Source organism: Protobothrops mucrosquamatus, unplaced genomic scaffold (genome assembly GCF_001527695.2).
Source record: "Protobothrops mucrosquamatus isolate PMUCROS unplaced genomic scaffold, P.Mucros_1.0 scaffold42, whole genome shotgun sequence".
Lineage (NCBI taxonomy): Eukaryota > Metazoa > Chordata > Lepidosauria > Squamata > Viperidae > Protobothrops > Protobothrops mucrosquamatus.
The window spans coordinates 211,327-226,217 of NW_015386424.1; the positions used below are offsets into that span (position 1 = coordinate 211,327).

General features: G+C 37.1%; 1 protein-coding gene across 2 annotated transcripts in view; it reads right to left on the minus strand.

Moving 5' to 3' along the window:
- Positions 1 to 10,475: 10,475 nt before the first annotated feature.
- ESYT2 (extended synaptotagmin 2) overlaps positions 10,476 to 14,891 on the minus strand; it is a 60,263-nt gene continuing 55,847 nt past the window's right edge. For both annotated transcript variants that reach the window (XM_015811486.2, XM_029283248.1), the window contains 6 exons: positions 14,284 to 14,669; positions 13,619 to 13,717; positions 13,187 to 13,318; positions 12,504 to 12,609; positions 11,699 to 11,748; positions 10,476 to 11,605 (listed from right to left, as the gene is read on the minus strand). In XM_015811486.2, the coding sequence (XP_015666972.2) occupies positions 11,560 to 11,605; positions 11,699 to 11,748; positions 12,504 to 12,609; positions 13,187 to 13,318; positions 13,619 to 13,717; positions 14,284 to 14,669 (819 nt within the window). In that variant the 3' untranslated portion in view covers positions 10,476 to 11,559. The remainder of the gene's footprint in view (positions 11,606 to 11,698; positions 11,749 to 12,503; positions 12,610 to 13,186; positions 13,319 to 13,618; positions 13,718 to 14,283; positions 14,670 to 14,891) is intronic.

The window sequence follows — 14,891 nt, forward strand, 5'->3', positions numbered from 1 at the left end:
CTTAACAATTACTTTGCATAATAACACAAACTCTAGTTTCAACTATGGTTTTAAGTCAAGTACTACTTGTAACAAGAAGGCTGGTTAGGGAAATAATTTGTTTACCTCATGGCTAAGTTTTTATTTCCATTGTGGAAATGTTCTTATTTTGTTTTGTTTTCTTTTCAGTATGTACTGTGCTAATTCTTTTTCCGACTTCTACTTTATATTTCTTTTTTTTTAATTGTCACAATAATTAAACTTACCCAATGTCATTGTGCTCTACATAGCTTTTGAAAAGTATAATTTTCCCTTCTGGGAACACTGCATAATTCATCTGTATTTTCTTTTTTTAAAATTGCAATAAAATTAGTTCAAAACATGATTCATCAACCTTGAATATAGGATGGACAGCCCTGCAGGATTATGTGTCAAGGCTATTGACCTAAAATTGGCTGATGCATAGTTGAAAATAATAGCATCTAATTTAGGGGGGGGGAAATGCCAAGATTTCCTCTCTCTTCTTTATTTATTTGTTTGGTAGTAATTTAAGCTGTAAAGAATGGCTGTTTTACATTTGTGCTGTCTTTTGAGGGCAAAATTCTATTTTTGCAGATTCAGTGCCAACAATAGATATCACATCCATAGCCCAAATTAGAGACATCAGAAAATCATTATCAGCTAAAACTTTTCTCCTTCTCCAAGTACATGAGGAGAATTGTAAGTCGCTACACCCTGCAGTGCCATCTAGTGCTATATTTGAATTACTTAAGTGACAGAAGAAATTCTCCATTTCCAAATGCAGTGTCCGGCATTATGCATGGTGCAATCGGATATGAAGCAAAATCTAACATTTACCATATATTGTCCATCCATTAGGAATATTTTTTTCTTTTGTATTAAAAATATTTCCAAGGATTAAAACATGTCTTTTACAGAGATGCGGAGTCAGCTTCCTATGCATGGGGATATTTTTAAAAGTCCTCATGTATATGAATATATACATATACTATATATATATATATAAATATATGCAGACATACATACATACATACATACATACATACATACATACATACATACAGGAAGAACAGGATGCATTTGGGGTGAACATTTCAAAGAGATATTGAATCAGCCACATCTGACTGTAATGCAGTGGTTCTCAACCTTTTTAATGCCGCGACCCCCAACCGGTCGTAAGTCGAGGACTAAACCAGTCATAAGTTGAGGACTAAACCGGTCGTACGTCGAGGACTACCCAACCGGTCGTAAGTCGAGGACTTTCCCTGCCCGGGAGCACCGCACATGCGTGGTTCCGCCCCCTGCACCAGCTGAGGCGTAGCTGGCAAGCGGCAGAGACGGAGCAGGCCGACCACCAGCTGGCCCAGCTCAAGGGAGGTAAGGCACCTGCCGGAAAAGGGGGGGAAAAATGGCGGACAGCCTTGCTTGGCGATCCCCGTGAAATGGTCGATCGACCCCAAATGGGGTCCCGACCCATAGGTTGAGAACCACTGCTGTAATGCATAATTTTAGCAGCCCACCACCCATTGATCTGGCTATAGATATAAGACCAATCACCCAAAGAGAACTGAAGAAAGCAATACAAGCACTAAAGAACAATAAAATCTGGATTAAATGAAAAATCAGCTGAACTCCTGAAACATGGGGGCAAGGCAGCCATTTGTAAGTCTACTAAACTACTAAATGACGTGTTCCAGATGATGGGAAAAAAGATACCCCAAAAGGACAACCTAAGTGATTGTAACAATTGGAGAGGTATCATACTTCTCTCAGTCCCTGGAAAGGTGCTATGTACTATCCTATTCAAATGATTCCAAAACAAGATCGAACAATATATGCATGAAGAACAAGCCAGATTCAGACAAGGTTGCTCATGCAGTGAACAGAACTTCTCACTGCAAAATATTATTGAACAGAGCAAGGAATACCAAAAGCAGGGGATAATTAACTTTATTGATTTTAAAAGCATTTGACTCTGTCAATAGAGAATCACTATGAAACATAATACAAACACGGTATCTCTAAGAGATATGTTAACATCTTTACAACAACATTATGTGCTGTGTAAAAACTGAAAATGGCAGCACTGACTTCTTTGCGATTAATACCAGTGTAAGGTAGTGTTGTGTCCTATCTCCATTTTTATTTAAGACTAGCTGTACCCAGCCACGCATTGCTATGGCTCAGTCTGGTAAAAGCGTGTGTTGCTTTTATGTCCAACAGATGGCACTGTTTTTTTAAAAAACATGTTTTACCTGTCACAGGTGTGACATCTATATAATATAGGTATATAAAAACACATGCGTATTCGAATGCAACGTTGTGTCAAAATTTCAAAGCAATCGGTGAAGAACTTTCGGAGATTTAAGATTTTGAACAAACTATCATTTACATTTTTATTTATATAGATTATCATGGACTATATACCATGAAAAAGGTAATGAATATGTTGGATTTTGGCATTCTGTGGAATAAACAAGGCAAATTGACTGATCTAGATTTTGTTGATGACATTGCTTTTACTTGCAAACACTAAGACACAACTGAAAGATATGATACTGGCACTTGATGCAGAGGCAAGTAAAGTGGGCTTAAAAATTGGTGAAGACAAGACCAAGCCGATGCAAAGTTCAAGACAACATTCTGATAACATTAGAAGGACAGGCCTTAAAATATGTGAAACAATTTAACTACCTTGGCAGCATCAAGGATACACAGATAGTAGAACAGAAGCAGATGTGAAATACCAAATAGGTAAAGCAACTGCTGTCTTCCAACAGATATACTCGATATGGACCATGTCCACTATAAGCACAGCAACCAAGATCAGATTATTTAATGCCATTATCATACCGATTGCTGTCTATGCCAATGAGACCCAGGAAATCTATAACAAGAATTACTCATAAGGTCAACATCTTCCAACAACATTGTTTCAGAAGGATTTTTCATATCTCATATCGGGACTATGTCACAAATGAGGAAATTCCACAAAGAAGTAATTCCCAAACGCTCTCTGAGATACTGACAGAACAAAGAATGCGCTTTGCTGGACATGTGCCCTGCATAAGTGAGCAATGTCCAGTGAAAACCACAATCAATAGGATACCAGTAGAGAGTCTAAGTAAAAGAGGAAGGCCAAAGAAAACCTGGCATCAAACAGGAAGAGTTGAAAAACATCAACCTTAAATGGAAGAAGGCAGTCGGTAGCTGCAGACCGAAAATTGTGGAGTATATTTGTAGCCCAATGTGCTTAGCACAGGACATGATGATGATAATAGATGAATGATAGATCTACAGAATATCAGAATAACAGAGTTGGAAGGGTTCTTGGAGGTTTTCTAGTCCAACCTCCTGCTCAGGCAGGAAGCCCTATACCATTTCAGACAAATGGTTGTCCAATCTCTTCTTAAAACCTCCAGGGTTGGAACACTCACAACTTCTGGAGGCAAATCATTCCACTGATTAATTGTTCTGTCAGGAAACTTCTCCTTAGTTGTAGGTTGCTCCTCTGTTTGATTAGTTTCCATCTATTACTTCCTATCCTGCCTCCAGGTGCTTTGGAAAATAGGTTGACCCCATCTCATTTAGATCAAAATAGAGCTGGAAGGAACCTTGGTGGTCTTCTAGTCTAGCCCCCTACTCAAGCAGGAGATCCCATAACATTTCAGCCAAGTAACTGTCCAGTCTCTTCTTTAAAACATCCAATAATGAAGCATCCACAGCATTTCTTGCCCTGCCCTTTGGTTCTTTGGAGAATAAGTTGACCACCTCCTCTTTGTAGCAGCCTCTCAAGTACTGAAATACTGCTATATCATATGATATCCCCCCAGTCTTCCTTTTCTCTAGACTAGCCAATCTCAAATCCTGCACCCGTTCTTTATATGTTTTAGTCTCCAGGCCTTTAACCATCTTAGTTGCTTTTTTGTAATGTGACCAAAACTGGATGCAGTATTCCAGATGTAGTCTTACTAAGGCTTTATAAAGCAGTATTAATACTTCACATGATTTTGATTTTATGCTTCTGTTTATACAATCAAGGATTGTATTCGCTTTTTGGCTGCTGCTGCACACTGCTGGCTCATATTCAAATGATCATCCACTAGGATCCAAGGTCCCTCTCACAGTTACTGTTTTTGAGCCAGGTTTCACCTAATTTGTATTTGTACTTTTGGTTTTTCCTGCCCAGGTGTAAAACTTTGCTTTTCTCCACATTAAATTTCATTTTGTTGAATTGGGCTCATTGTTCAAGTCTGTCAAGATATTTTTGGATCCAGAGTTTGTCTTCTGGGATGTTGGCTATTCCTGCCAGCTTAGTGTCATCTGCAAATTTGATGAGTTCCCCTTCTATTCTCTCATCTAAGTCATTGATGAAGATATTGAAGAGCACTGGGCCTAAGACAGAACCTTATGGCACCCCACTGCTTACTTCCCTCCATGTAGATGTAGTGCCATTGAGGACTACTCATTGAGTATGGTTTTCTAAAAAAGCATCAGGGTGTAATTTCCCTTTATGGTCTTCCAAAATGCAGATGGAGTCTTATTAGATGTGCTACAGCAGTGGTTCTCAACTTTTTCTTCACCACAGACCCCCTTTAAATACCTTTTGTGGTCATAGATCATGACCACGGACCCCCAAGACTTAATTCAAGATTTAAATCATAATATTTCTTCAAGCCTTCACAGACTCTCTGTGACAACATTGCAGCCCCTGGAGGTCTATGGACAACATGTTGAGCCATTGCGCTACAGTATTGGAAACAAATAAAGGCGAAAGCTGGTTATTTGGTCTGCTTAGGAGGATGCTTCCTCAGATGATTACTGACCCTGTTACAGTGATGCCACTTTCTTAATTATAGTTTGAGTTTTATAAAATATGCACATCCACAGCCAAGAAACCATTTCACCATTTGAGAGTGGATGGCAGTTTTCATCTCTTAATGATATAATAGTATCCATATTTGTAGACCAAGAAGGGCTGTTGCCCAAAGACCTGCAGTACAAAGTTAAAGGTGCCCTCAAGGACTACCAACATTTCATTGGGAGCGTGTGGTTCTACCTGCTTTAAAGGAGGAAGGGTATCCCTTTCTCTGAAGAGGTTGTTTGATCATATGCAGCTAATCTCCAACATTCCCTTGTTAGAAAAGGTTGTTGAGATGGTGTTGGTAAATTAGCAACAGAAGATGCAGAAGGAAGATGATCTAGAATCTGTTCTGCCAGCATTCAGAATTCAGGCCTGCTATGGGAAAGAAAATACACTGATCATTCTGGTAGATGAGCCATGCCTGGACTTCAGTAGAGAGAGTGCATGTCTTGTGTGTTTGGTAGCCCTGTTACAGCATTTGATACCATCAGCCATAGTATCCTTCTAGGCTGCTTGCAATCAGTAGGACTTCAAAACACTGACCTGTGGTGCTTCCACTTCTCCCTGAGTGGGGGACTGCATGTGATGATCATGGCGATGCAAAGATGGGGTCCTTACAGCTTCATTGCTTGGTTCTCCCCCCATGTTATCTAATCCAGAGGTCCCCAACCTTTTGGGCACTAGGGAACAGTGCCATGGAGAAAGGTTTTTCCGCTGACCAGAGGGAATGTGGTTTTGAATACTGCCTGCATCCCGAGGATGGAGCTTTGCTTGCTTGTGTGGCCCGCTTGTTGGCATGCTGCAGACCAGTGCCGGTCCACAGACCAGGGGTTGGGGATCCCTGATCTAATCCATTGGCTTGAGATGAGAAGCCTTTCTTGTTACCTTTTGGGAAGAGGCTTCGTGGTATCCCAAGCAGAACATACAGTTTTGTTCCATATAGCATCAACCTTGTGAACTCTCAAGTTTCCTCTTTCCACTATGTATTCAAAATGGACAGTGATTAATATTTATATGTATATATATATATGTGTGTGTGTGTGTGTGTGTGTGTGTTATGTATGTGTGTGTATAGGTATATACTTTCTTTTGAAAGCAGGCAACAGAATTTCATTTTTAATATGGGCCAGTGTGCTCATGGTAAAAAATGACAATAAAGGTTATCTTATCTTAGAGGTTATGCAGAAGCAGGTAACAGTGGATTGCCACCTCAGCCTGAGATGGAGATGCCCTGGATGTGATGAAGTCTGTAAAGATCTGGATTGGACAAAATCCAGGATGAAATTAATGTAGGTTAATAAATATTGGTCAATAATATAAATCCCTCATTCTTGACAGGTTGTATTCCTCTGAAAAATCTTGGTTCATGACTTGGAAGGTTCGTTTGAAGTCTCCATTCCTGAAGTGAGCAGTGGGCATTCTTGGATCGTGTGCCAGTGACCATTCTACCTTGACCAGGATGCCTTGCACAAAAATAAAATAAATCAAATAAAACACTGATGACTGCTACATTAGACTACTGTGAGGCATTCTGCATGGGACTCCCTTAGAGATGACTAAGAAGCTGCAAGTGATCAAGATGCAGCAGCAATAACTCTCCTAGTTGCTTTTTGTTTTGAATGACTGATGTTGGTTCTGTGTACTGATTGTGTACAGAGTGTTAAATATTCAGCTCCCTCTGCTGCAGCCTGATGAATTGTCTATATTTTAAAATTTCTAGCATAGCTGTTGCTTTTCAGCACATTATTTTGAAAAATGGCTTGAAGTCCAAAATGACTTGAGAGTTTAAAAAGTTTTTGCATCCTTTAACTTTTGATTTTACATTTAAATGTTCAGCTGCAGCCCCACTACTAGACAGATTCCAAATGTCCTAGATTCAAGTTGTGTACAGAAAAGTATATAACTGCAACGTATAGAAAGCTGAACAATGTTAAAATACTTTGGGGTTTTGTAGAAATAAAAGACAAGGGAAGTTAAGGACAAAGGTAATGAAATGTTAATGTGACATTCATTTATTGTAAAGACTGTGAAATGATCCAGATTTTAAGTGGCAACGATTCCTCGTATTTCATTCTGTAGTGAATATAGTTTTTTAATTAAAAGTGTGATCCTTTGTATGTTTACTCAGAATCTTGTCATTGTATTTAAATTAATCTGAATAGAGCTGGAAGGAACCTTGGAGATCATCCAGCCCAACCCCCTTGTTCAAGCAGGAAATCCTATACCATTTCAGACAACTGGCTGCCCAGTCTTTAATTAAAAACCTCCAGTGATGAAGCACCCACAACTTCTGAAAGGCAAGCTGTTCCACTGGTTAATTGTTCTTTTAGGAAGTTTGTCCTTAATTCCAGGTTGTCTCTTTTCATGATTAGTTTCCATCCATTGTTTCTTGCCTTGCCTTCTGGTGCTTTGGAAAATAACTCCCTTTTCTTTGTGGCAGCCCCTCAAATATTGGAACACTGCTATGTCACTCCTAGTCCTTCTTTTCTCTAGACTGGCCAGACCCAATTCCTGCAACCGTTCATGCATTTTAATCTCCAGGCCTTTAATCATCCTAGTTGCTCTTCTCAGCACTTTTTCCAGTCTCAACATATTTTTGTGATGTGGTGACCAAAACTGAATCTGGTATTCCAAGTGTGGCCATACTAAGGATTTATAAAGCAGTACATTTATTTATTTGTTTGTTTATTTATATATCCCTCTTGTCCCCTTATGTTTTCAGAAGTGTAGTCTATATTATTACTGTAATTGTCAAGGTGATAAAAGAATTGTTGAGATGCTGAGATTCTGATTGGCTAAAAGTAAACAACATTCACATTCAGTCAGATGTCACAAATTTCACAATGGACAGTGTTTTTTCAAAGAGGAATCTACAGGTATTAAAGACATATAATGCTGCAAACATTTTTAAAATAGACCACCCATTTTAAAATTAATGTTGGAAGAAAGGAAAGGTGGAATCAACTAAGGAGAACAAGAAATAAGATTTAATTCATATTCATGGCAACACTTGCCAAGCAGTTTTTCTTCTTTTTGTACACTTTCATCAAAGTCTTAAGAAAACCTTCAAATGTTGGGTAATTTCCATCACTCCACAGGATGGATTGCAAATTGCAACAAAAAAAAGCTGTGATTCTTTTTGTATCTGTTTTTCCTTATTTCAGTGTATCTGTATGTAATACAATGCTTTGGGAGGTGAACTGAGGGCACTAAAAGCTGCTAATTATATCAAGTAAACTTAGCAGATGGTCTTTGAATGAATGAAAAGAGGCAGTGAGTTCCATATGAATCATTTACTGAATAAATACATGCAATAGCAAAATTAGATCAGCAAAAAAATGCAATCTGTAGTCAAACTACTCTTCTTTTTTCTTTTCTCTTCTCTTCTTTTCTTTTCTTCAGTTGCTGCATCATGATAGAGAGTTCAAAGCAGGAAAGAATGTTAAATCCCTAAGTCAAATAACAGCTTCATTGTTGGTCAGATTACAACAGCTCTAAATACAAAATGCAGCAAAAAAACCCTGCACCAAACAGTTTCAATAGCACATAAAGATGGGTAAATACAGAGAACAAAGCTTGGCTTTCATTACATGAAATATTTAAGCTTTCTTTTTAAGGCACAGAATAAAAAACACAGAAATCTAGTCTGATGGTTACTCAGTCATAGATTTGCTAATTGGAATCTCATCAATCCTTATCGTTCTTCAGTGAACCATTAAACTGTGAACAGAATATTCATGGACTCAAGTTTCTATGTCCCAAAGGCAGAAAAAATGTTTTACTAATAATTCAGATTTTGGTCCAAATTTTCTACATCTCTTTACTGCAGAGCTATTTTCAATACATTTCACATAGCATCAATTCAATTTTTTGCACTTTATGCAAAATGCAAGAAATGTGGCCTTATTAGAAAGAACAGAGAAGATGATAGGGATGAAAAAATTACTTTATGTAGCTTAACATCAAACTAAAGGCTTATTTCAACTTACTAATGGGCCTTTGTTTTTTCTCATTTTTTATTCCTTTTGCCAATTTTAGTTTTTGATTGCAAAAAAGCCCGAAGTGCTAGATTGTTCTGCATACATTTGTTGATATTATGAGCCTCTTCTTCTCACACTATCCTTTATTAGAATTCAAATACAACTTTGGAAATTACTACTTAAGCAATGCCACCATACAGTACTCTTACTTACTGATGTCACTTTAATCCACAAGTGAATGCAAGGGTTAGATGATCTCTTAGTTTTCTTCGGTAAAACGTCAAATTATGTGATTATTTATATATATCATTTTTTTCCTTATAACTATAGTTGATGGCTGAATCCTCTTGCATATTCTCCCTTCTTAGATTTCCCTGAAAGTTGTCATGTAATAAATGTATTTTTGTCATTTAAAAGGAAGTGATAACCACTAACCTAAGCTATGTTGTGAGAAGAGTTACATGCTATTCTGTATGAAGCCAATGTCAGATTGATGTTATAAAGTCTACCTCATGAGGCACATTCATAATAAAACACAGGAGAAGCATACATGCCCATGTGCAGGTACATCACACTGAAATATAGACAACTGATATTCAAAACATGATATAGACAATTTGCTACATATGTTACAGGCACTTTGGTATCTTAGTAGTCTAGTTATTTATAGGGCACAATGGGAAGATCTCTACAAGCTTCAGTGAAGACTGCTCCTCTTGGAGAATTTCTTCAAAATTGTCTAAGCCAGAGTTAAGATTTTGTAGGTTCAATTATAAAGCTAATATCCCTAAAGTTTATTCACCCATGGAAATCATTTGGCCAGAAGACTTTCTAAGACTCTCTAAATTCTGATAAAATATTATTATTTTATACCATTATATTATTTTTAGAAAGGCATTGCATAAATATTCAAGATGGTGTGTAGCTACCAACTTCCATGGAACTATTGCCATTTCTTGGATTAAAATACAAAAATTCATCATTTTTGTAAAAACCATCTGAGGAAGCTGTGAAAAATATTTGAATAAATAGCAATAGCACTTTGACTTATATACCTCTTCACAGTGCTTTACAGCCTTCTCTAAATGGTTTACAGAGTCAGCATATTGTCCCCAACAATCCTCATTTTACCAGCCTTGGAAGGATGGAAGCCTGAGTCAATCTTAAGCCGGTGAGAATTGAACTGCTGGCAGCCAGCAGTCAGCAGAAGTAGCCTGCAGTACTGCATTCTGGGCCAACACTGCTCCTGATTAACTATAATTAATGCCCCCTTGATTCTATTCTGACAGCAACAATGAATAAAATGTTCACACTCAAATAACAAAGCCCATTTTTGCAAACTGTTCTTGTATTTCCTGGGCCTGCAAATATCAAATGGGAAAAAAGCTATACTGATTAGAAAATACATTGGATTTTAAATGACTCACAGGTGGTCTTTTTTCCTGCATTATTGTTATACAGAAGCACTGTGGATCAGCTTCAATGCTGCTTTTGCACACTCTGTCCTCCCATTCTACACTGTCATATTCCTTATTAGTAATGTGTGAATGAATCAATTTTGGAACTGATACTTTCAAAAAGAATGCAGTGCAGTGAATGCTATGTGGCTAATACATGCATTGATAAAAAAAAAAAAAGAATTAACTGCTCAAGGCACCAATACTGATTTCTGAATTTCTGCTTGATTCTTTCATAGTTGTTTCAGTACCAATACTGATAGTACTGAAACAACTATGAAAGAATCAAGCAGAAATTCAGAAATCTCTGCAACTTGAGCTCATTATTTGCTGGTATTCCACATACAATTGTAAACATGCTTTTAGACTCAGTTATAAACAGTTTCCTATCTGTAGCAATCAATGTGACATGACAATGTTGTATCAGGGTGGCTGCCAAATCCTAATTCATTATATATCTTGAGCATACTGTTACATAGGCATTTCCCTACATTGCGGAAAGAGCAAATAAATTTTTAATAAGAAGTGGTGAATGGAAAAAACATAGTACTGTACTATATAAATCTTCATTTCACATCCTGGCTAAATATATAATATCTGCATTTGTGAATTATATGCATTATCTGAAATTCAAAGAATACATTTTTCAATATAAATATTAAAGGTTAATATTTTGTATTTTTCCTTTTTGCAAATCTTTAATCATACATCATTACATCAATAGCTTTCATTTTTAAAAAATAAGAAACTCTTAAATCCATAATATTAGTAAGATTAAGTCCATTTTGCTAGCTAGGCTATTTTCAAAATTGTCTTACGGTTTTTATATCATACGTTTTTTCAAACAAAATAGTTTTCTTTGACATTTTCTTCTGCATTCACACCTCTGAGGAAAATGCATTTTAAAAAATAGTATCTATTTACATGGCAGACATCTTGATGAAACACAAATAAGATAAAAAAAGTAAAAGATAGCCCACTTTTCTTAAGGACAGAAATGCCATAACAGGACCTACTGAAACAAATGTTTATTCTACAAACCTATTGCACATTAATATTGTTGTAACAAATGAGAAAAAATGGTTTATAAGTAAGCTGACTTAAGCCTATGGCAAAATCTCAAAATATAATAAAACGGTTGGGGTGATGGGCCAAGTAACTAAGTGTTATAAAAAGTAATATTGTAATAACAATGCTGATAAAATACATAAAGATTTGCAAAGATATGCTAACAGGAGCTTCTAGAATCCAAAGCTGCCTAAGGTGCAACATTAGGCCTTGTCCCATCTTCTGTCAAGTCATACCTATAAAGCGAACAGAAGAAAAAAGAAACAATAAACTCTTATCCAAATTCTCAATGAGGTAAAATTGAAAAGGCATCCTATGGCTGTACTTACCACTGAGTACAATTTTTGGAAAGTTCTTCTGAAGCCAGTGGTATCAATACCTGTGAGAACAAGAAACTAAATTATGACACTAGATTCTACATGTGGAAAGACATCCTAGCTTCTGGCTTTGACTCCTAACCTCATGTATGCATAAAGTCATTGCTCACAAAAGTGAAATCTGAACTGTGATCCCACTACAAAGTTCTCTTCAACAACGAGCTTTATTTTATGAATATTTTTCACAGCTTCCCCTCCACGTGCATGGATCTTAAATCCTAAGAAGAAATATGTCAAACAAGGTAAAAGTAACGTCTGAGATTTTTTTCCAACTCAAATCTTTACAGATCAGCTCAATAGGATCTTGCTACTGAATAGATAAAGGAAAAATAAGTAATTCTGTTTCAGAATCAGATCTATCGGATTAGTTTATTAGTTTATGTCCATAATCCATCCTCATCCTCTTGGATTTCTGGAAACACCTCAAAACATGGCTCTGCCAATTGGCATGGGGGTCCCATTGGGGGGGGTATTCTGTGCTAGAGGTGACTAGTAGATTACAAAAGAAGATCCCATCTCCATGCTGCTCATGTACTTGGTTCCCAGTTTTATCTAATTCCTGTTAATTTTAATGTTTGTATGCTCTTCCATTTACTGTCTTGTAAGCTGCCCGGAATCACCTGGATAGTGAGACATGTAGCATATAAATTAAATAAATAAATAAACTTTGCCCCCAAAAGAGGAAATAACTGATATTCTACAATACTTCAATTCACATTTATTTGCCACATGCTTTTTTTACATCTGCGATACTCACCTTGCCAAGCAGACCTTTATCTTTAGACAAGAATCCTCCACTGTTCTTCACTGCAACATCTAAAGTTCTTCTTTGTAGATCAGCCAACGAAACGCTGAAATCAAAACTGAGGAGGGAAAAATGTTTCAGACAGAATATAATCAAAGTAGTTTGAAATCAGGAGATCTGTAGCTTCAGAGTATTTGGCTAAAGGACCCTGAAAATCAGCAAGATTTTTGAGGTTACAACTGCTCAACTCATATCTATTACATAAGGAACATTTCCCTCTGCAAAATTATTTGTATTCCACTGTTTCTATGCTCATTTTAATATCTATATTTCCCCCCGGGCACAACTCCAAATTCTATTTTGTTAAATTAAAATATTTATATCAATTAGCACTCAATTGATAGGCTTTTTTGACAACTTATCTTCTACAAAGAATATTTTGATCGTACCGAAAGACCCATTTTTTATAATCTTATTTATAGAGAGGATAACAAAATAAACCAGGGGATGCTAATTAGCCACATGATGCATTTATTTTTATCTTCCTGCATTGCATGTCTAGTGACAGTGAAATATTAACCACTTTCTAGATGACTTCTCAAAAATCAATATAAGTCCCATTTCAGTACAAAGAAAGTAATTTTAACTATTTCCCAACTTTATGCTATAAAAACAGGAAACAGACTGCAACATACGCCTGATCAAACACTGGATTTAAATTCTTCTTTGAAACACTCGTTTTTCTTCTCCCTGATCTCCTCTTGTCAGGCAGTAAATACATTCGAACATAGGGATCAGACCCTTCTTCTGAAAAGGCGATTAAATTTCTAAAATAAAGGGGTACAAAATATTCAGATCAGAAATAGTTAATAAAACAGCACATCTGCAGATTTTGGCAATGTTCAGTAGGGACCCCCTTCTTCAGGATTCACTGAACTCTTTTTTCCCATCTGCCTGGATACAAGCCCTCATCCTGGATTTCCAAAGTCACAGTTAAACTGGGAGATTTAACTGGAGGAATAAAGTTCAGCATTTTTGACAAGATGGGGCAAAGAAAGCAGAGCCTTCCCAGTTCTCTAACATAGCTACCTTGTAGATAAATTGATAAATGCAAGAAATACGATCACCTGCATGTGTGCACCACCACCATAAGTTTGTTTCTCTGTGAACTGTGGCGAATGGTTAGCTGAATCTGGCCCAATGGAGACTGTCCCAACGTTGTTCCACTACAAAAATCAGGATAATGCAAACTGTCAAGGTTGAGTTTCCACAATGATAAAACAATAATTCTTCCTTTTGTGATTTTGTGGATACATTATATCCCAATGACAGAAATATGAAATAAATATTTCAATAAGGACCCTAAAATACTGTTCTAACCCACCTGTACACATAATCCCAATGAGATTCTGTATGTACAATTTACAATTCATTCTGATTTTCCAGACACAATTAAAATACAGCATTACTGAATATTAAGTAATTGTTGATTTGTGAAGACATGTTTTGGAAGTAACAATACAAAACAAGAGCTGCTTATTGTGCAGAAACTGGGGAGGAGAAATACTGGCAATATATAAATTGTGAGATGCCAGGACTGGTGCTTTTTAAACTTGCAAATAAATATCTGAGTCAAGGTGGAGACCTCGTGAAAATGTCAATTCAATGTACAGATGTTGTAAACAAAATGCAAATATTATGCTTAGAATCATTAGGAAGAGAACTGAAAGTAAAATGCCAAGGTAAGAATTTATGAATAGATACAATATAAAAAAAGAACTTGGGACTGTACTTTTCAAGTTGCCTCAGACGTTGTCGCAGCTCCTGAGTGGCGATGGGGAGAGAGATGTCTGAAGCGATACTTGGAGTAGGTTCTTTGACTGAAAGGTGGCTGGGAGAACCACTTAAATTGGAGGCCAGAAGACTGGAGGAACTTCTGCTGAGATCTGTTGGCCACTGTGGATTAGGATTGGATGGTAGGCCTGTTTCTGTCCCGTCAGCCCTTTTATTGGTATCTGTGACTGTAGAACTTGGGGCTTTGCTCACGTCAGCTGCTGGAGAGGAGGGAACCTGAGGCTTGAAAGTACCCTTCCTCCCATCTTTGGAAACAGAAGGCCTCTTCACTTTGGCCGAATATTGGTAATCTGGAGATCTCTCTTGGTTTTCAAGAGAAAGGATCTAATAGCCACAAAATAAACAAGAAGACCACTTTCATTCCTTCTTACAGTTCAGAAAAAAAGTTGCCTACACTGTTGAATGGAGCTTCAAAGATTGCAGAACCCAGCATTGGGGAGGAAGCAGAGGTACACGAACAGATTACAAGAGAACCAAAGCAGATCTAGAGTTGTCTTTAAGGCTATTTTTCCTCTCTTTCCAATTGCTCTATAGAAACATCCCTGG